General features: G+C 48.9%; 1 protein-coding gene across 2 annotated transcripts in view; it reads left to right on the top strand.

Moving 5' to 3' along the window:
- The first annotated feature begins 3093 nt into the window (after positions 1-3093).
- The window catches only part of P3H2 (prolyl 3-hydroxylase 2), a 72055-nt gene continuing 52136 nt past the window's right edge, over positions 3094-23012 (top strand). For both annotated transcript variants that reach the window (XM_074591912.1, XM_074591913.1), the window contains exon 1: positions 3094-4016. In XM_074591912.1, coding sequence (XP_074448013.1) covers positions 3564-4016 — 453 coding nt within the window. In that variant the 5' untranslated portion in view covers positions 3094-3563. The remainder of the gene's footprint in view (positions 4017-23012) is intronic.

Here is a 23012-nt window from a genome sequence, read left to right on the forward strand (position 1 = left end):
CTTGAATACAAAAGATGTTGGGTAGATGGAGGCATTCCACAGAGTTCAGGTCTGGATTTGTGTCTAAATCATGAAGTACTTCACTAATCATTTTGATATATTCAATAAACTTGTACTTTTGTACATCAGGCAAGGACCAAAGCCCTTCAGAGAGGGTGTGTTGTACTTTTCCATCTGATCCAAAGCTCGCTCTCTCACTAAGGTACATGGATGAAGAGGTCACCTGTGTTTGATTGGGGAATTATAAAGTTTGTCCATGAATTAAATGCAAAGGCAAGTCTACAAATTGAAACAGAGAGGGCTTGAAACTTAGGTCTGCTCGTAATGTGCGTGTTGAAAAGACGTTTGAAAGGCATTCTAAAATTTGCTCTTATCTGGTTGCCAAATCATCAGTGGTTTGACCCACATATCAGAGTTTTTCTCAAAAAAAAAAAAAAAAAAAAGCTTCAGATGAATCTATTTATGTAGGAAAAGGTCTTTCAAAACAACTGCACAGGGGCCAGGATCAACATCTGAACACGGGCTGAGTTGTTACATTTTTAGAATTATTCCTTTCATTAGATGCATGAGGGGTATCTCAGGCATCTTGGGGCCTGATTCAGAGCTGTAACATCCTAAACTAGTAATTGCCCTGCTGGGTGAAATCCTGCCTCTATATGTACGAGGGTTCTAAACCCAGCTCCTTTCCAACTCTGATAAGGCAAGCCCACCTTGCCTACCGCGCTGCTGGCTGTGGCAGCTGCACTGCTGAGTTGTTGTGGCTCAGAGCTTCTCCAAGAAGACGACCTCCAATCAGGGGACCAGCAAACTTCTTTCCATCTGGTCGATGCCTTTTCATAGAGGCAGTGAGCAGGGGTATAAAAATAAGGGTGGTTGCTCAAGCAGCTGCGCCAAATGCCCTAGAGATATCCTGTGTGCCTTGTATGTGCCAATGATACTTGAGCTCTTTGCTGCAATTAGGTAGCAATGAAGCATCAAGGTGAGGGACAGCACAAACTTTGATGAACAAAGAAAGCATGACCCTAGGCAGGAGGACCGCAAAACGGGGGCGGTGGCTGTTTAGTCATAGAGTGAGTGGGTGCCTGAAGAGAAAACCCTGGAGGAAGCTCAGCGGCATTGGGCTGCAAGGTGTCAGAACTAAGAACCTTTTCTTGACTGTTTCAAAAAGGATTTTTAATGACAGAAACACCTGGATCAGAAAACGCAGCAGGATGAAATAAAACATTTTGGTTTACTTCATTCTCTCTCCAGTCACTCATGTACATTCTACATTCCTTCCGACGCAGGGCCTCAATCTTATCACTGCACACGCAGAGGTGTCGCTGACTTGGAAACAATATGGAATTAGACAGCACTTCTGCAAATAGACCAACTGAGGTGCATCCTTCAGAGACTGCACCCAAGGAGCTGGGTGCTTTATCTCTGTGATTTGGGGTGAATCTAAACTTGTGCGGTCACCAGTGGCACCTCTGTCTTATATCTAGGCAGGAAATCCTCAAGTGACCCTTGAGAAGGTTGAAGTGGCCCTCTCATAACGTCGCCTCTGTTCCCCAGCAGTGCTGATAACCCTTCCCTTGCAAAAGGCTTTATCTGGACCTGAGAACTCATATTGCATGAGCAAGTGGTTACCGCACGTACCTCTCCCACCGGAGATCTCCCCTTGGGGTGTTTGGTTGCCCCGTTGTGAGTACCCTCCCCAGCATGCCAATCTGTCAGGGCAGAAGGACGGAGGGACACCCGACCCTTTAAAACATTTTGTGACGATTTGCAAGAAAGCAACAGGGAAGATTGTTATGAAATCTTTGCCAGATGGGAAAGCTCTTCACCGAGAACTCTAGTAAATCTCCAGCCATGTGGGAAAAAAAACTTCCCTTATGTGAAACTGTTGTAAACCAGACTCCATAATTTCATCGCTTGCCCAAAGAAGAGGGCGCTGAGCCCTGTTTCTGATCCTGGATGCAACAGCATAAACTAGGAACAATTTGATCAAAGCCAATAGAGCAGCAGAGGGGAAAACCCAGCATGGTCGTGAGGAACATCTGGCTTAAAGCAATAATAAAATCTGGACCAAATGGGTTTCAAACATCTCCTATTTGCAGCTATTTTAGTCTATGAAAAGACAGCCAACAGCTATGGAGATGTTCCTGAAATGTCTGAAATAGCTAAAGCCACCATCTCTGGTGAGAGAGAGCCTACTGCACAGTGCTGTACACACAGACTTTGGAGTATGTAAGCCCAGAACAGCTTACAGGCATCTAATGGGATCCAGGATTTGCCCATTCCCTGTCACTCATGAACAGCTGATTTTGGCCAATTTAACTATATTAATATGAAAAACTTCTTGCTGACAGGTGTTCAACACTGAGATTATTTAAAATGCCAACTAAGATGTTTTTTTTTTTCTTGTGTCACTAGGCTGCATTGCCAAACGTCTCGTCACAAGAATGCCTTAAAATTCATGCAAAAAAAAAAAAAAGTAACATTTTTGGCAGGGCAGGGTTTTGCAGCGTTGGAAGAGAGAAACCTTGAAGAACGCTAGACAAACACACAGCTGGGAGCTGAAAGGGCTTCACCAGCCACTCACCGTGCCCATCCCAGATCATTGATTTGCAGAATTCCCAGCGGCGGGAGGCTGTGGGAGCAAGAGGGGCTGGGGCAGGGGGTGGAGAACCCGGCGAAATCCCGCTCCAAACAACGGCCTCGCAGAGGGGCAAGAAAAGCATCCCTAAAATAGCGATGCCAGCCGCGGGGATGCGGGGAAGCAGGAGGAGGTGGGGGGCACGGCCGGGAATAAAGGGAGAAAAGGCGGCCGCTGCCCTTTAAATCACCCCGGGACGATTTAAATCTCAGGACGTCGTTTGAAAAAAATCCCTGCAGCCAGGAGGGGAGCCGCGGAGCGGGGATGCTCCGAGCGGCTCCCGGCCGGTGACTGCGTCCCCAACCTCCTCCCTCCCTCCCCCCCCACCCCGCCCCGCACCACCAGCTCCCCGCGGGGGGGCCGGGGCCGGGCCGGCGGGGCGGGCGGGGCGGGCGGTGCGGGGCCCTTTAAGAGGTGCCGGCGGGGCGGGAGGGCGGCACAGGGCCGGGCGTGAAGGGAACCGAGCCGCGGCCTCGCCGCCGAGGGCAGAACAGCAGCGGAGCCCCTCGCACGGACCCCCGCACCGAGAGCCGTTGTAGGGCGCCCGCCTCATCGCACGGACCCCCGGGCTCTGCTGCACCGCGCCTCGCTGCACGGACTCCCGCAACCCGGTACATCGAGATCCATTGTACAGTGACCGCCTCCCGTTGCACGGACCCCCCGGACCCCATTACACCGAGATCCATTGTACGGTGACCGCCTCCCGTTGCAGAGACCCCCACCTCACTGAGAGCCATTGTACGGCGGTCGGCTCCCGTTGCACGAACTCCCGGATTCCCACTACACCGAGATCCACTGCACGGTGCCCGGCTCCCGTTGCAGGGACCCCACTGCGGCGGCTCCCCGGCCCCTACCGCACCGAGCCCCGCTAACACGGTGTGCGGACCCCCGGCCCCCCATCGCACGGACCGCCGGTGCGGCGGGCATGGCAACCGGGAGCCGGCCCTGGGGGGCCCTGCTGCTGCTACCGCTGCTGCTGCCGGCGGCGTGCCGGGCGGGCGGCGGGTGCGCGGGGGAAGGCGGCCCGCTGGAGCCCTTCGATGCGCTGTACGCCAGCGGGGTGGAGGCGTACTACGGCGGCGACTTCGCGGGGGCGGCGCGGTGCCTGGAGCGGGCGCTGCGCAGCCGGCGGGAGCTGCGGGCCGCCCGGTTGCGATGCCGGCGGAGCTGCCGCGGGCAGGTGCGGTTGGCGGCTCCGGGTCCGGGAGGCGGCGGTGACCTGCCTTTCTTCGGCTCGGTTCTGCGGCGGGCCGGCTGCCTGCGGCGCTGCGAGGAACCGCGGCTGGGAGCTGCCTCCCGCCACCGCGCCGCCGAGGAGGTGGGGGCCGACTTCCAGCGCAGGGTGCCCTACAGCTACCTGCAGCGCGCCTACATCCAGGTAGGCATCACCCGCCACCCCCACCCCGGGCAGGGCCGTCCCCTGCCCCGTCCCTCCCAACCGCTCCCCTTCTCCCCTCCACCCCCCAATTCCTCTCCTCCACCCTCCCAAAACATCCCGGGTGTGGTTCCCCCCCTTCCATTCTCACTGGTGTCAGTGGTCATGGCCCGTTCCCCACACAGAGCATCCTGGATGACAACTCGCATTGGCTTACCTGTGCTTTTTCTGTTTGTTTTTTTTTTTTTTTTTTCTTTTTTGTCTGGGGGGCAGGATGTTTTTGTTTGTCTGTTAGTGTAACATAATATAATTCGGAAAATGATCTGCCTTTGGTGGAGAGGTTGCAGAGAAAAGCCCCGAGAGCCCCTCCAGTAACATCTCGATGTCCTCTGCCAGAGGTGTTTTGCTTTCAGACAAGCCGAACAGATGCTCTGTTCCTGGAGCTGGGATTGTGTGTGAACCTGGGGGATATACAACCTCTGCTACTGAGATCTGATGATCTTTTATCCTATTGTGTGGTATGAAATACTTTGCATGACACTGTGCAGTCAGTATTTAGCAGCCTCTGGCATATTGAGTATCATCCTCTTATCCCAGTAACTTCTGCCTTGTAGCTGTTACTTTCCCTGAGGAAAATGGTGTTATTCTTTGAACTTCATTGCCAAAGGAAGAAAACAACAACAACAACAAAACCCTAACCCATGCCAGGATGGTTAATGGTATTTTTCTTTTAGTTCAAGACTTGTGCTCTGTCAAGCCAGGTACCTGTAGTAAGTCTTCCCCTTCATGAGTTGTAAGGACAGAAACTGTGGGAATTTTATTTCATGCCAAGCTGAATGTTTAAAACATTTCTGGAACATTTCCCTCTGGGTTTCTGCTTTATTTGAGCACATTCATAACCTTTTAGTTGCTATAAGCAACTTAATAGGTGAAGACCTGCACAGTGGAGAACAGGGAGGGTGATTCTGCTGAAATCTATTTCTAGTTGGAGAAGCAAACATCTGTCCTAGGCAGTGCCAGTGCCTGGGGTGCAGTGTCTGTACAGCAGCACATGAAAGAGGCAAATCATCATCTACTGCACTTTAAAACTTTTTGGAAAACCATAGCTGTGTTGCTTTTTCTGTGCTTCCTTTTCTGCTATTGCCTTAATGCCATTTTTTATAAGTCAGGGACAAGAACTGCACTGGTTTAAATTCTAGTGTCCATGTGCCACATAGAGATCCTGAATGAAATCCTGGGAGTGAACTGGGACTATAATTTGGCTCCTATGTGATCCCAGTGAAGCTGGCAGAATTTTTCTATGGTCCTTGCCCTGGAAGATGCTCTGTGTAATGTCACCATCTGTGGGAAGTGACACTAAATTTGTCATGCTAAAAAATTAAGTGATTTCTTCTCCTGAATTCAAAGTCTTTCCCAGAGTCACAAAGGTTTGCTCATGCTGAGCTCATTGAAAAACTTTCCTCTAAATTAGGGAATGGGGCTTTTTTCTCCCATTTCAGTAAAATTGATATACAAAAATCCAGACAATTTTGGGGTATGGTCTGTTCCTCCATTTCTGTTTCTACTGTGTCTAAGGTTTTTATTTTCCTAGTTTAAAAATGCATTGTAAACTTATCAAAGCAATGTGTTGAAAATAGCCTTTTTTCTTAGTTGCGCCATCTTAATTCGCTTTTGCAACTACTGGAGATTTTATATTCATGCCAGCACTTTGATTTTGCTGCTTTCCAATGGAGTAGCAAATGTTCTTGCCATTTGCATGGATGCCCAAGTTTCGGGCACTGTATAGACCCGTTTATGTTCTTAATACCTTTTTCTTTAACCTTTGCTGATGCTCTTGGGTTTTGTGAGCAGTGCGTTGATCAGATTGGTCCCGCAGAGCAGCCCGTAGGGGTTTGTCCACATCCTCACGCTGCTGCCGCCTGCGCCTGAGCTCTGTTCCCAGGATTGCTCTTTTGATCTGGCTCAACAAGTCTCTGCGCGGAAGAAAATGCCCCACATCAGATTTGCCCGCACTTGCACAGAACACGAGGTCTAATGTCTGGCACTTACACACGCTCGGATGTGAACCATCCCCTCGTGCCAAGGCTGAGTGCCAAGGCTTTGGCATGTTCCCTGAGGGTTGGGATGCATCAGCACGCGTACCCTCCAGGGGAGACCGTGGCTGCAGCATCCCCTGGGCGTTTCATCTGAGGAGGGGAGCTGCAAAGCGGGGCTTCTGCAGAGCCCCCCTCCCTTGCCGTGGGCATGTGGGCAGGCTGCACGACTCCAGGGGAGGCTGTTTGACCCCCCTGTTTTGCTCCTTGGAAGAGAAAAGAAAATGAGATGAGGTTAAACATCCCGCTGCGTATCCTGTCCGGCCCCTCTCCGGGCTGCGTGGGGAGGCCTGGATGCCGGGCACCGTCCGGGCTGGACAGACGGCAGGGGTTGGTGGCATTTGTGGTTTGAGAGCGGAGGAGCAGCCTGGAATGTGCTTCCCACCTCCCACTCCTGCTGACCTCCTGCTTGTTTGTTTCTCAGGAGGGGAGAAATGCGTCCCTTCAGGAGGGGAGGGAGTGACAAAGCAAGGAACAGACAAAAAAAAAATCAAAGGGTTTGGCTCTTGCGCAGTGCTTTGAAAAATGGTGCTGAATAAACATGAGCTAATCCTTGCAACACCCCTGTGGGGTATGAAAAACAAAGGCTTTTCGTCCCGCTGGACAGATGCGCAGGCCAAATTTTGGCCTGTGCCGTGTGTGCCGCTGACGCTTTTGGGGCATCCCGTGCGCCCTGGGAGCGGGCTGGGGTCTCCCATTGCCTCCGGTCTCTCACTGCGGAGCAAGCGCCAGCACCGCCTGGCCCAGTCGTGGTGACGCGAATTAGTCTCTGCAGTGAATTGGTGGAAAACCGATGTTGGATTGGAGGTGTTGGATTTTCTTTGCTGCATGTTGGACTGTAGCAGCAGCTGCCTTGGGCTGTGTTGCTCCTGCTTCTGAGCAAGTGCTTGAGGTACTCCCTCATGGAGCACTGTAGAGGCACAGGGTGGTGACGATGTGATTAGGTTAAATGCCGATGGTATCCCTGTACAAGAACATGTCCCATCAGTCTCATGTTATTCTGTTAGTTCCCCAAGTTATCTCCTAATTTTATTTTTTTTTTCTCTCTGTACTTTTCTGAAATAGAAACAGTGGTCTTTTGAAGACCACTGTTCTGTTTCACAGATGGGATCTGAGTGTTTTTGGTGACTGTAGCATGATGTGAGGGGAGACTGTGGCTGCTGCAGGACTGGGACAGATTGTGGATTAAGCTGAAGGTTTCTATGGGCTTCAGGCCCTTCGTCGGGTCTCTGAGGTTGACTGCAGTGTCTACAGAGACTGTAAACAAATTGCTTTGAACAAGCATCCCAAGTCCAAATGCACTCTCAAGTCTTCTTTGCAACTACCAAATATGTATTGTAAATAGGAAGACCCCTCCTTTTCCTAGGATAGCTGATGTTTTCAGGTGATTTAGAAATATACTGGGTACAGCTGGCTGAGGCAGTTAGAGTGGGATGGGTTTTGAGAAGATGTGGAAACAGAGGTGGTGATAAGAACATGGGATTTAACTCTTGTAGTGCGTGTAGTGAGTGGGATCTCCAGCCCACAGAGAAAAGGTCCTTCTGTGGGTTCCTGATGTCACATCCCATGGGCAGAAGGGCAGTTTGCCTTATGCTGGTGGCTCTCTGCTGTGTGCTGGCTGCTTGGTGTTAGTCAGTGAAATACCCTCTAGGCTTGGCAGGTGGGTGCGGGGATGGTCTCTTTGCCCTCTTACATGTTTTATTAATCACATCCTCCTCACTTTGCTGCCTTAGTCATCTTGCTTCTGTTAAAACCTAGCCTGCAGGAACCGTGTTTCTAACCCTGCTTTTGGGGAGATTTTCTAGCTCTGAAAGCGAGTGGAGAAGGAGGAAACAATGTACACCATGTGAGCGTTTGCTGGCCGTGAGCTGCTGACTCAGTAGCCGTGTTGGAGCTTGCTGTGGATGGTTTGCCATGAACCCTGTGACAGAGCATCGGTTCCAGTCCTGGTGCTGACTGCTGCAAGTCAATCTGGTCCAAAAATAACAAGTAACCTGAAAAAGTTGGTCACTTTATCAATTACAAAACCAGGTCTTGCCTCTCTTCTAGCCTGCTAACCCATCCCTCGAGGTCTCTTTCTCTCATCTTATCTTGTTCCCAGCCAGAGCATCCCCTGGCCTGTTTGCTGGGTGATCTCTACAGCCAGTTTTCATTTTCTCTGTATATTGGTGTGCTGCTCCTGGGCACTTGCTCCTATTTTGTAAATACTGACTCGCAATGGTGTCATCTTCCCACTTGCCTGTATGCCCCGTTGCACATCAGTGAAGTACAGCAGGAATCATTGTGTGTATGTAGTCTGTAACCACCAGCCCTGGAGGAAAGGTCTTTTGGGCTGTGCTTGCATTTAAAACAATAAATAAAACAAGTTTCCAGTGCATGGGACATTGCTCCTCTCTTAGTAATGTGGGACTGCAAGTAGAACAAAAGGTGCAAGAGTGCAACTCGATCTTGCTTATTCTGTCTTGAATTCCCTCTTGCCATGTCTGAGTTGTGATTTAGTTCCATTATCATCAGGATTTCACGTGTTGCCAATGTAAAACCATGTTTAGGTTTTTCAGGCTGTTTATTTGTTCTTTAAAGTTGTTTCTTTTCTAAAAAAATCTTTTTTCAGTCACACAAACTTTATACAAGCAGCTCAGTCTTTCTAGCGGTCTTGTTTGGAGACAACTTTGACTTGGCACTGTTGCCTTTCCTGCTGGGTCCTCCACGCTGCAGCTGATGGGGCAGTGCTGGAGGCACCGCTGGGAGCCTGTGCTTGGGTCGCCCCGTGCTCTCCTGCCCACCCCTGCCAGCAAGATTTCTGAAATGCAATACAGACACAACAACGAAAGACTGTAGGAGGAAAAAAAATGAAACAGAGAGGGAGTTAGAAACCTTTGCAATACAGATTATTGTTATTGTTATTGCTCTACTCCAGTTCTGCCTTTGAAAGCTCCCTATTTATGGGAATCCAAGCTCAAGGGAGGAGACCTGTGTATGTAAAACCAGACCTCTAACCACTCCAGACTGATCGTTCTGTCTTCTGACCGTGCTTATGTGAGCCTTACCACCAGCCACGCTTGGGCCTCTGCCTCTGAGCGCCTGTAGCGAGCCTTGGGGTGGTTGTGAAGACATCACCACCGAATTCTTTCCACCTCAAGTAGCTATTTGCTGCTGCTGCCCATCTCTGGGCTGTTGCACCGGGGCTAGAGTCTTTCATCTCCTTGACAGACATCTGGATTACCTACCTAGGAATCGCAGAGTAACTCTGGATTCACGCCAATGTAGTTGCTTTGGGAATCTGCTTTGTTTCACTCAAGGGCTTGTATTTCCCATGGATGATTTGTTCTGTTTTCCTCCATGTTGCAGCGCTGCATAGACTTAAGCAGATAATAGCGTCCTGTCCTGGGGTGAACCTCAGCCTTTGGGGGAAAGGTGGTGATTTCCCTTATGGCATCTCATGGGTAGCGGCACAGAATAACGCACAAAACCCTGCTACTTAAAAATCTTTGTGGGAGCAGCCGGCTGAGGCTATTTCTCACCACAGCCGCCACCTGTCCTGCAAGGTCTGCCCAGCTAGCTGGTCTTGTTTTCATAGGATTTATAGGACACATCCCAGACAAAGACCTATAGTAGAACTGTCAGATAATCATTATTATTTGGATTATTACGATTAGCGGTGTTTATTTATCTGTAATCTTGAGAATTGGTATTACTCAGATACTGGATAAATAAATAGATCCCAGAACTAATCTTTTGGAACGTCTCTTTATTTAGATTTTCTGAGAGAGCATTCCTAGTCCTCACCAGAGGGTAAATGTTAGTGCTCAGAAAGTTAAAATTATGTAGACAAAAATAAACTCATTTTATGGGATGGAAAACTCAGAGTCCTGATGGTTGGGTCAGTGTCCCGGGTTTAGGGAAGGATATTTAGTCATTGACCCAACTGCCCCTGCCCCGGTTCTTCCTGACCACTTTAAATGAAATGTTTCTGAAATGTTTCATTCTGGGTTGAAAGTATTATCAGAGAGGGAAAGAGGTGACCCAGGGGTTCAATACTGACACTAGCAAATGCAGACTGGAAGGTAAGCACATGTTTTTGTGGTGAAGGTGAGCTAGTGGCTGGACCAACGTACCAAGAATTGTACTGGACTCCCTCGGAGTATTCACAGCAAACTTAGTCTTGACTTTTCAGACTTGACTTCGGGCTGGTGCTCTACTAAAAGTTGGACTAGATGGTTGTAGTGACTTTCTACTGTTTTTTTTTGTGGTGTGTGGTTTTTTTTTTTTTTTTCTATAGAATAAATCCAAAAGCAAGACTATGGTGTTTGCAGATTTCCACATCATTTCAACTGTTGGTAAACTAGCACAACCCAGCTCAGCACTGCTGCAAATCAGGACACAACCAGGTAACACAAACTTGTCTTGGACCCACCAAGCTCATTTCATGAAGGCTGCTAATCAGACATTTGATGGCCAGGGTCACTTTTTTGTTTTGCTGAGTTCCTCTCCCTCACCTCATAGCTATGCAGTCGTGCCAGGGCTCCAAAATATACTGGCAGCAGCTCCCAGCCTGTAAAATTTCCCTGTCTTCTGGAGAAAAAAGGTAAGCCTGGATTCCTCCTTATTTCTTGCCAATCCCTGGTGCTGTGGCTTGGGTGATGGAGGAGTCAGTACAGTGACTCACACAGTTTCACTGGCTCTTTTGAGGTCTTGATCTAAGGCATCCCAATGCATGAGCTAGGCTAACATCCCAGCTCAGGAAAAACTGGGCACTGATGGCGCGAGAGAGCCCACTGGCTTTGGAGAACAGATTCCTGCTTCTGTGCTATAACCTGGGAACCTGCCCCTTCCCTGTCCTTTTATCTCCTTAGCTTCCTGTGGTTTTTTGCACCTTGCACATCACTCACCTCATGACGGCATCCTCTGCTGGCAGCTCCTTGGCAGAGCCTTGCTGCTGAGCCGCCCCATCCATGTGCTGCGTTGCACTGGGATTTGTTAAATGGCTTTTTGCGCTGCCTGTTAATTCTCATCCATACATCTTAGCGAGCTCTGCTCTGGCTTTTGCCGAGCCCTTTTGTTGTCCTTGGCCACAGGAATAACGAATGGCAGCTGATAATGAACTGCATGTGAATGAGCAACGCAGTTGAGCCCTGCTAAGCAAACTTATGCCCAGTACTCACTAGCTGTGCCTGAGGTTCCAGCAAGGATTATTCCCATTTCCTTGTACAACTGGTGATTTCATCGTGGATGGTGTGGGCAGTAATGAGAAACCATCACGTCAGTGACTGAGCCATTCGCTGCCAACCTCCTGAGCGTTGCAGGAGCCTTGCTAGCAGGACTCCGGGCTCGAGGCAGCGCTTGACATCTGGAGCAAGGGACTCAGGGGTTATTTATCTTAGGTTTTTTTCCTTTGGAGGTGGTATGAATTAGTCATTGTGATTGGGTTTGTTCCTGAGGAGTAGGGACCCCCGCACTCTACACGTGGCATATTTCCATCTGTGTAGTCTGGACTGAGGCCGGGCTGAGTTTGGATACATCGATGTGAACCCGGGGTGACCCAGCTGAGGGCCATGGAGTTTCTCTGCCTTTACCCTGGGGAAACTGAGATCAGGATTTGGCCTGTGCTTTTGAACAGTAACCGATGGCAGGAAGGAGGGCGCAAAGTTCCCTGGATGCTTTTGTTTCCAGCCAATGTATCAGCAATAAGGTATTGACATTTTTATTTCTTGGCGGCGAGCTGGTGATGACTAACGAAGGCAGGGGGTCTGCCTGTGTGTGGGTTCAGGCAGCAAAGAGCTGATCCTTGTCAGCCTGTACCTCCCAACCAATCCTCCTTCTTTCCATGACAACTGGTCAGTTAAACAGACCCTCCGGAGCTGACGTCAAGGGTCAGGGATTTGGCCACCAAATAATTACAGCAACAAAAATAGCATCCCCTCCCCACCCCTTCCTTCCCACACACTCCTGCTGAATCCCGGCTCATAAACGTCCTTTTTTTCCCTTTCTTGGATGGGAAGCAAAGCCCACATGTATTAGCTGGAACACATGGCAGAGTTTGGCTGCAGCCCATCAGCTGTGAAGGCCAAATACTCACTTGCAGCTTCTTGTTCACTTTGGAAAAAAAAGAAAAAAAGAGAGGAGAAAAACCGTGTTCCTTCAGTTCAGGATTGGATGAAAGGCTGAGTCTGTGCTCATGAAGAGATGGGAAGCAGATAGGGTGCAGGACAACATGCTGACCATGAGGTTGTGCTGAGGAACGTGTCCCCACGCAGCACGGAGGTGACAGGCTGGCCACTGAGAGGAGATTTGGTGGCAGCTGCCACCGCCCTCTGCTCCCTGCCCTGATGCTGGTTCTCAGGTCAGGCAGAGCTTGCAGATGGGCTGCTCGGGAGAATGTCATTAGCACCAGGGGAATAGGGCAGCCAGGAGGTTTTAAATGTGAGGTAGCCACAGGCAGGAGAAATTTCCATCTTTGAAGCACTGAAAGTTTTATTAAGGGTGGGGGGAACATCTTGGAGGTGTCAGAAAACCCTTAAAGGAGAAGAAAATGCAGTGACATTGGCAGAAATGGACTGCCTGCACCACCAAAATGTACCTCTGTCCCAACAGTGGCACACCAAGGCACTAACATAAGATTTGTGCGGTGAATGGTTTCCCTGAACTCACTGAATGACAGAGGCTCCTACAGGAGATGTGTTCAGTGCTCGAAACCTGGGATTTAGGTCCAAAGCCAAACTCACATTTGCAGCTCTAAAAAATCTGGTTTCCATTATAGCAAATTGCATCCTTAGAGTATGGAGTTATAATTTGGTAGCAGATCAGAAGCATGTTTTGGGGATGCTCGTGGCTCCAGGGAGCAGAGCAAGGTGCTCTGTTGCTTCTCTCCCATCACAGGGTGTGCTCAGGGCGATGCTACACTGCGTGCAGTCGCTCTCTGGCACACGTGTCCCCAAGCTGTTTGTAACTCTGTGAGTGTGGGTACCACAGCATATAGCTGGTGTAAATGGGGGTAGACACGACATGGCCATCAGGAATCGCTGTGACTGCAATAAATGGCAATTGATGCTAACGTACTTCCGTGGGTGCTCGCTGACTCGCACACAAGGCTGGTGGGTTTTTGCCCTGGCAGAGCCAAACCTGTGCTTGCCGCGTTGCCAAGCAGCATCACACCTTCCTTCTTTGGCTGGAGACACTTTGCCAAGCCCTCTGCTCCTTTTTGACACAAAGCCACCCTGGGTCCTGCATGTGCTCCTCTCCCACCCAGAACACAGGGATTTTGCAGTGGAATTTAAACCAAAAAAAAAAAATAATCAGAAAAATCACAGAAATGATTGTTAGACACCAACATGCTGCTTTCCACCACGGGTTTTCCAAAACAGCTGCAGTGGTGGCCTTGATCTCACATCAAGTCCCTGCAGAAAGATAAGCCTGAGACCGTGCTGTGTCCCGTCAAGGTTAAGGGGCAGGAACATTTGAATCCAGAGGGTCTTCTGCCTGCAGCTTTGCCGTACAAACATCAAATCCTGCATGAGAGTATTGCAGGTAGAGTATTGCAGGTAGGGCACTGCTAAACTCACAGCTCTTTGAGGTCAGGGCTGGACTCCCGAGGGTGTGATGGGGAGATGTGCTGAAGTTCATAGCCCGGGGCTGTGGGTGCAACTTCCTTTGAAGACGGAGCCAGCCGTATTCCTTCCCAGAAAAGATCAGTGTGGTACAGAGGGAAAGAGCTTGGAAAATATCCTTCAAAATATTTGCTGAAGGTGTTGCTGTGACTGCCCAGGGTCTGAAGCAGAGTCTGTTGGTTCCCTTGCTTAAAAAGCTCTGTTTTTAAAGTGTTTTTTTTGCCAAGGCACTGCCTGTTCTAAGGCTTATATATATTCTGGGGCATCCGTGTCCTGAGTTACTCTCTCTTTGGAAGCAGATGAGAAACTGCAAAGTTTCAGTGAAGTAGTCTGAAAGGAAGAGCGCTGACTTGTGGGACATTGCACTGCGCTGCTGCTGGAAAACACTCCAGGGCTGACAGCGTCATCCAAAGAATCCGTGATTGAACAAAATACCTTAGTGATGGGGAGGAAAGAACATTGTGTCTTATCCCCGTTTTTCATACTTACAGAGCTGTGTAGTAAGTGGATTTTTTTTTTTTAATGCACTGATATTGCTGAGATGCTTCATTGAACAAAACCTTTAATTTTGTTTTTGAGAGTTTTTCTAGGGATAAAAATGGCAAAAGGACTCTTGGAGATGTGTAGGTAGGTGCTAAGGGATCGCTTTTTTTAAAGACCTTATTAAACCACATTGTAAGGAAGCTAAATTTAGTTAAAAGCCACTATTTTCAGAGAGTTCACCTCACCCATGTCCCTTTCAGCTGTGTTGCAAAGCATCCTGCCTCCCAGAACAGCTGGGTCTGTGTTGCAGGGGCTGAGAACAGACAGAAGTTGTCTCACGTGTGGGCAGCACTGATCCCAGGGAAGTGTTTGTAGGCTGTTACGCAGGAGTAGCAAGATGCACTGATCTCTGGAGGTGGATGAGGGAAGGCCATTTGTCTGGAGGGGACTCGCATCATTTTTGGGAAAGGCTTGGTGGTGTTCCCGAGTCCTGCTGATCCTTTGTGAGAGCAGGAGGTTGGGGCAGGGCTTGCTGCCGCCTGGGAGAGCGGGGCTGCGGCATCTTCTGCTATGAGTTACCGTGGTGCAGAGTCCGTATGCCGTGCGTAGGCACTTCAGGGTGCCGCAGTGACTGCAAATCCCTGTTGTGGGCTGCTGGGGAAGCTGGTTTGCAGCCTCGCAGGGACTGCTCAGCGCTCCCACCCCTGGGGCAGGCAGAGGGTACCCATCTCACCAAGCTCCGTGCAGCCTCTGTGAGGCGGGTCAGCATGGTGCAGAAGGGTTTAAGTCCCCCCAGTTTGTCTCCAAATGGGCTCAGCTGGGGAAAGAAGGGGGCCAAAATACAGCCCCCAGCACCAGCATCACTGGTGTCAGTGTGGACCTGGGCACCTGACGGCAAGCACAGCCTCCCCACACGGACAGCATGGCAAGAGTTGAATTGCTCTCACATTTGGTCACTTCTGTTCTCTTTGCTTTAAATACTAATGTCTTTTGGCAGCTGGTAGTTCTCCTTATCCTTTGGTTGGCAGTCTCACTCCATTTCCTTTAACATAAGCATTGCATCCTGGTGTCCAGCTACTGGTGGCTCCGGGGTCAGTCTCGGACACGCTGGCTGTGACAGCCCATTCGAGATTGTCTCTTCCTCCAGCCAGCCACCTTGGCTCACAAGGGTACTACTAATAAAACTGGATTTCAGACTGGATCCTTTTCTAAGGCAGGCAAATCGCGAATAAAACAGCCGTGTGCTGCTTTAGGAAGCAGTTTGTCCAGTCAGCAGTTGTTGACTGTGCGTCCCCTCTGTACAGCCCAGGCTATGCTGCGTGCTCCTGGTAGCTCTCTGTGAGCATGTTCTGGGTCTTGTAAGGACGCAAAGGACATCCTCAGGCTCCCACCCCTCTTTGCATCAGGCAGGCAGCCCCAGCAGTGTCCGTACAGCTTTGCCTCTTCGATTTGCCTGCGTCTGAGCTGCACGTGCATCCTGCAGTCATAGAATCGTATCTCAGAATGGAATTATAGAATAGTTTGGGTTGGAAGGGACCTTAAAGATCATCTAGTTCCAACCCCCTGCCCTGGGCGGGGACATCTCCCACTAGACCAGGCTGCTCAAAGCCTCATCCAGCCTGGCCTTGAACACTTCCAGGGATGGTGCATCCACAGCTTCTCTGGGCAACCTGTTCCAGCCTGGTCCAGTCAGGCTTCGTGCAGCACTTTCACCTGCATGGCGGAGCCAAAGGTGTGAATTCTATGATTCTCAGGTGTTGCCCTCTGGCTCCCATCAGCATGTTCCTCATGCTCTCCTGCTGCTTCTGCGTCTGTGTGTTGTGCCTTCCCGGCCATCCTTCCTGCTGCTTGGTTTGCCCTTCACCACCCAAACTGGCCGAATCTTTCTTGCTGTGACCTGAGCATGCCTACACCTGACTCACCACCGTAGAAAGGGGCAGACCCTGTATGTACTCAGATCTTTAATGTTGGATTAGGCTCGCACTCCAGTAGCCTCAATGACTTGGGTGTAAACTAAACCACAACACACGATATCGGTGTCCATCTGCTGAGCCCAGTTGTTGCCCAGTGCCTGAGTGGGTGGTTCAAGCCTGGATGATGGGAAGGCTGCAGTGAGCAGTGTGAGAGGAGGTGTCTAGGGGAGGCAGCTCTGCAAGGCGGTGGTTTGTAGATGACAAAGCTTGTAGGTCCCCGGCTGCCTGGGATGTGCAGGAGAGCTTCAGTTTTGGTGGCTGGCCTCTGGGAGTTGAAATAGCCTGTGATTCTTTGAATGTTCCTGAGCTCAGGTCTGAGCTTCACAAAAGAGATTTCCCCATCTTGGGGGACTCTTTCCAGCCTGATTACTGTTTGAGTTTTAGATGTTCAACAAAACTGTCCCTGGAAAATGACTTTTGCACTGTAGCATAAGGCTTCCCGCAGCAGTGTTTGTAACTCCAAATCACTGTTATTTTAATCAGCGTACTTCTGTTTTCCAAATCTATTTTTGAATCCTTGCTGTGAGATCTAGCTAGATTACAGACTCCTAAATAAACCATTTTTAGCCTCTCATTTTTTTTGCATCAAACCAAACCAGGTAGAGAGACCTGAATAAGCATTTGCCTGGACTTTTTCTTTGAAAGTTACAGCACTTAAAGCTGTCACTGTCTGGCCCGTAATCAGTGCGCTCAGTTATCTTGGAAAACACAGCACAGAAAACGTACTGCCCTTCGTGAAGCCTTTGAGAAGTATTAGATAGGAAGGGTTTGCGTGCTTCAGGCTTACTGTTTACATTCCTGTTCCTTTGCTATTATTTTACGCGGTGGATGTTACAGTTCAGCTCCCAAGTGGAACTGTCAGCGGAGTCAGGCGGTGGAGCCGTGCTCAGAAAGGTCTCCCATGCCATCCTTAGGGATCTTCTGTGCTGCTCTTTGGCGCTGCTTTTGGTGTTGCAGCCAGCCCGTGCTGAGCGGCGAAGTCCTGCTAAGCAAGGTTGAGAGTTGTGCTCTGGGCGCGCACCACAGGCTCTGCTCACGGGTGCGCAGACAAGCGCGGAGCTGGGGTGACCCACGGGAGAACCCTGCTGGCGTTCGCCCCTGCTGCACACCTGAGACGGGAGGGACTGCTCAGGTGTGAGAGCCAGCAATGCCTGACCCTGCACGTAAGGGATTATTTCACTGGGGTAGGAATGTACCCGAGCCTACAAGGAAGCATCTTTGGGAAGCGATGGGCATTACTGCGCCAAGTGAAGCAGCGTGCTGGTGTAGCTATCCGTGCTTCTAGGTACAGCTAGGTCAATAGTGCATTATGTGAGCCGCTTCACAGTCCCTCTTATTTAAGCTATTTACCACCAAGTTTGGAGATAATCCTCTACTATTGAGGGAGGAGAGCTAAGCCCAGACAGCTGAGCTCTCAACCATGTTTAATTTTGCTCTGTTTGCTCTTGGGGCCTGGGGTAGGAAAGGTAGAGTTTGGAGAAAGACAAGGACGAGAGAAGCCGCTTCTATTTTCATAATTTTTCCTAAGTGCCAGGAGGACCATGGGTACTTTTGGAGGTTATCCTTGTAGATTCTTCTGTTGCAAAACTGCAGTAGATTTAGGCTGTGTTACACTCTCCCTTTTACGTGCCAGCTGCTCTCATGCACGCTTAGTGCTTTAGCAGTCCTGAGCATGGAGTATGAGGTCTGCTTTTACTTAGCGTTAGGAGCCATAAAACAGTGCTCAGCTATCTCTTGTTTCAGAGCCAGGACGCTGCTCAGTGCAAGCAGAGACCTTGTCCTGCCAGTGACCGGTGACAACAGAAGGATGTCAGCGCTAGGGAATTTCAGGCAGATATATGTACCAAACGCTGCTGAAAATAGCAGGGTTTGGAGCCTCCTGAGTTGCACACTTTGTTCTTGGTCCATCCTGAGGACAACCGCTCTGACTGCCAGACTGTGCAGTAAGTTGATTATGGATTTAGCAGAGCGTCCTCACAGGTGTCTGGGTTTGAAAAGTGGTGATATTAGGAATAAAGCTTGCAGGTTTATACTGTGTAATGGCATAGGCGTGCCTGTCCTTTAATCTGAAAACACTGAGCTGGAGGTTGTTAGTATAAATGTAAATGACTGTGACAGCTTACGCAGAAAGAAAATACGGTTTATGCGTAGCAACCACCCGATGGTCCCAACCGTGTTTTCTTTGGGAGTGTGTGACCCAGAGAAGTGCTGCTGTGGCCACTGCCAACAGTTGGAGAAGCAGAGCAGAAATGTCAGGGACTGGTCCATTCCAGCCCATATTTTGTCATTTTAGGAGCAGGAGGGAAACCAGCTTTCCATGCCCTGGTTTGCCCATCTGCGGAATGAGTTTGATGGGCAGTAATTGTACATCAGGCACTCGGCATTGTAAGACATAACTGTCATCACATGTTTGGAGAGTCTCAGATGCGCTGCATGATGTCTGTGCACTGCGAGGAAGCTCCGATGGGAATAGCATGCATAAACAGTAGCAGATTAATTAAAGATGTCCTGTACTGCAGGAGAAAAGCCCAATTATGGAAACAGTTTGCTCAGCGTCAATAGTGCTGCCTGGCTTACTAGCAGAGCATGAGATAACTGTCCTCTCGGTGGAAACTGGTCCTACAGCGGTGTCAACAGTCACAACTGTCCTGCATATGGAAGAGGAGACATACGTGACAGACGTGTGGGTCCAGGACAGGTGATCTTCAGACATGACTCTCCATTAAAGCTCCTTCTGAGGGAGCAGTACAGTGTCTGTGTCTCAGCAGCACAGGACTCCATACAGCAAACGTTTGTGGTTAGGTGTTCCTTATTACCTTTGCAGAGATCTTTTTGACTTCAGGACCTTCAGCCTATTTTATTCCAGATGTTTTTCCCTGAGCTGCTGCTGCTGCTGTTTAAAGGGCCCTCAAAACCTGATGACATCCGTGGGATCTGGGGGAAATGGAGCATCTCAGATGAGTGTGAGCCCTTAATTATTAGCAGGCTGCAGAATAATGGTTCTCCTTGTTTTGGGGCTTTAAAGCCTGATAGGATCACTGTAGAAAATGTGACCCAAGGGGTGTTTTTGGAGTGATTCCTGAGTTACAGACACTTTCTGGTTGAGACCTGTAATGAATCTGGAAAGCCAGCTGGCTTGTCCAGGGGCACCAGCTTTCATTTCACAGAGCAGGACGCATCTGGCCAAGGATGAAAGGTGAAGTGAGGGTCCTCAACATCCTGAACCCGGTCCTGTCACTCTGTCACATCACCCCATCCCATCAAGACACCACAAATTCCCCTGGGAATCTGCCCTGTACACCTTTGTATTTCTTTCTGCTGAACCTCATTAGCAAAACCCCTACAATCAGTATGAGCTGGTGCAAGGAGCATCGGACCCAACTTCTTCTGCTGTAGCCCAGCCGTCCAAGGGGCTGAGCAGGGCTGACAGCTCGACCTGTCTACAGCTGTGTTGCTTGAGGAAAGTTGCTGAGAGTGACTCTCCCTTTGCAGCAAGACTTTATCTATTTTTCATATTGCTTTATTGCTTTCCTTTAAGAGAAAAAAAAATCACTGCTGGGAAAATAATTATTTCAACATCCATTGAGAGGCTTTTTTTTTTTTTTTTTGGAAAGTCGATATTCTGCCTAATTTCAAATCCATGGAGTGAACTGTAATTTCAGCTCTGGAGCATGTTTCAGCTTGTCTTCCTCCTATGGGAGAATCAAAAGAGAAATGTAAGTGAGAAAAGTGGTGCAGGGAACAGAAACGGCAGAGGAATATGAGGGGAAACGAGTCAGCATTAAATGAGCTTGGCAGACTGCACCAAACTAGAGGAAGAGGTCAGAAGGATGCCGTCCTGTTTTGAGGAGGATAAGTAGTGATGGGTTCGGTTTGTCTTGAAAGGAGGAACTTGCAAAAAGGTTGGATTTGGGCTTCTTTGTGCAGAAAACTGGAGCAAGAGTTTGTGCTGGGACTGAAGCAGCCAGGCAGGCTCCGCTGCAGCTGGTAAAGAGGGAGCTGAGGGTAATATCGTGCAGGGTCTCGACCCTGCATGAAGTAAATGGTTGTTGTTCGTGTCTTTTAACTTGCTAGGTATTTTGTCTGCTTATTGTTACAGAAGCAAACTCGTAATGGAGCTGATTGGTCTGATGAAGGCTCTGAGCAATTGGGAGCATCTTAGCCCATTCATAAAAATCCTTTCTACTACAAAGTGAGGGTTTCCAGGAGCTTTTGTGTTAGCAAAAGGGCTACACTTACCTGGCATGCGATGCTGTACCCTAAACTCTGCTTTACCTGAGACATACGTCTTTGTATCCAATTACACAAGTGTTGGTACATTAAACTGCTCTGTGGTGTCTTCTGCAGAGCTGTGCAGGGAGTCTTGTGGATTTGGGAGATCTCAGAGCTTGCTTGTGTGCACTCATGGGCGCAGAGCTTTAGGAGAGAAAATAGCAGTTGTATTCCTTGAATCCTTCAGAGCTCCCCACTGGAAGAAAACTTGGCAAAAATATGGCATCCTGAATTTGTAAATGTTTGGTTCTTTGTTCGCATTTGCTCATATCCCTGGAGGAATGAAGTCATTTATTTGATTTGCCCTGCTGCTTCACACTCCTACTTATGAATGGTAGGGAACGAGACTGGGAGTATGAATAGCCTGGCCACATGTGGTTTTGAAAGACGTGTTCACTCGCACATTAGTGTCCGAATAGAGTAGCTGGCTCTGAAATCCTATCAGTAAGGCTTTTGAGTAACTTAAAACCTTTCTAGTAGATGCTTAGAATTTCTTCCACTCTGACATTGTGTAAGCCCCTGTTGAAGTTTCATTACCTCAGTAACCACAGAAAAGCAGCCAGCCTTTTCACTGAAACCCTTCCCTCAAAGGTTTGGATTCATTTTCTTTTTTTTTCCTTTTTCCTTGAATGCAGAGCACAGCTTATTGTGGTTTAAATACAGGGTAGGAGGCCAAGACCACATATGGATCTGGGTGGCAGTCCTGCTAAAGATGGAGTATGAATGTGTCTTGTCCCCGGCTACGTCTGTGCATCTCTGCTCTAAATATGGAAGGTGACCTGTATAATTTTCAACATAAGTAGGATATTCAGTGCTTTCTTTAGAGTAGCTTATAAAAGACCAGTCACAAACAGCTGCCATTTCATGGGCCTTTCTTGGTATTTTCCATGCTTTAAATAACTCCAGAGCTTTGTGTTGTGCTCTGGTGGGAGCTCTTGCTTCACGCCTTACCCACTTTCTCTCCAGAAGTTGATCCCCACAGACGTCCAGAGGCCTGTTGCTTTAGGGATTCACCACTGGGCTAGCAGGGCATCGTGGCGGGGCCAGTCACAAGGTTTCTCTATCACTCCTTCTCCTGGGTGCAGGTTTCCTGGCAGAGGGACTTCAGCCCTCCCCAGAATGGCCCATGTCCTCCTTGGCGTGAGCATCCCCTTCTCGCGTTCACCATCAAGCCCCACCAAGGTTTCTTCCAACCTGACTGTTCCTGCTACTGCTAATGTAGACCAGAAGAGCTACCCAGGAACAAAAAAATGTATTTTTTTTCCCCAGCTTTTCATCCCATATGGTTTCACACAGGGACAGCATATGCCACTGCAGTGTAGAGAGCCTGAAATCTCTTGAAAATTTTGGGCAAACCTCTGCTAGCAGCCAATTTGTGGAGCTGCTGAGGATGCTGCTAGGACTCTTTAGTATTGTGAATACTTTAATTTTTTTCCCTTTTGCCCCCTCGCCCCCCGCTTTTTTTTTTTTGAGTTGCCTGACCCCTAACAACTGAAACAATGGTAAACTGAACATCAAGTGAAAAGGTTTTTGATTTGAACCCCCTGAACTCTCAATTTAAATCCGGTGAAGTACCACTTGCCTGACGCTTGGAGAGAGGCAAAGACCTTTTTAGACACCAGGCAATGCATTATATGTGCCTTCCCAGACAATCTCATTTTCAGTTTTCTTTTTTTTGTTATTCAGACACCTATAAAATTAAGGGATTATTTTCTTTGGCACAAGATTATGCCTATTTTCAGAAGCATCCAGAGCTGCTTGAATGCTGCAGTTACTGCTGCTGGGAGAATTGGTGCCAGGCAGCTGCTCTTCATTTTTAGGCAATTTAAGAAAAGTTCATAGTGCTTAGCTGGTGTTTTGTGTTTAGTAAAGCTTCTGTTTTCCCCCTCAGAGATTTATTTATCACATTATTTGTTGCTTAAGCAGCAAGGTAGCAATCAGACAGAAATGATTGATGGTGTTAGCTCGTATAGGATACAAAGTTGTTGGGGTATGAAAAAAAAGATGAGAAGACATCTCAGTCCTGAGAAAGAAAAGCTGTTACTTCTGCCTGTGCTGCGGGGAGTCCAAGGCCAGAAGCTCACCTTAGCTGAGCAAATACGCACACAAAGCTCATCTAACAGCTTTTCTCTTTCACGGTGGTGATGGCTTTTTTTTTTTTCTCCAGCTTATGATTTTTTTTGTGTGTGAGCTGCCCAGAGCCAGTGTGCGGTTCTGCTCCCTGCCAGTGGATGGGATGCTCAGAGCCAGTAACAGGCACACAGACTTCTGGAGTTGATGGACTTCCATCTCAAAGAGCCTGCAGTGCTCGCACTGATGTGGTAGATAAATTACTGTGAGTGTACAAGTTCTGCAAGGTGAAAGGAGGAAAGGGAATTCTCTGCTCTCGGTTTGCGACTGTGGGAAGAACCTGCCGGGCATCAGACACCCACTACCCCAATAAATGAAGTGATATGAAGAGGCTAGATGTTTGTTCCTGTGCTTTGCCACAGACCACACCACAACTTGTTAGAATTATTCCGTTTAGAAGACATTGCCTTCCATAGAAAATATAAAAAAACCCCCACAAAACCA

The sequence above is a fragment of the Larus michahellis genome, chromosome 6 (genome assembly GCF_964199755.1).
Source record: "Larus michahellis chromosome 6, bLarMic1.1, whole genome shotgun sequence".
Taxonomy (NCBI): Eukaryota; Metazoa; Chordata; class Aves; order Charadriiformes; family Laridae; genus Larus; species Larus michahellis.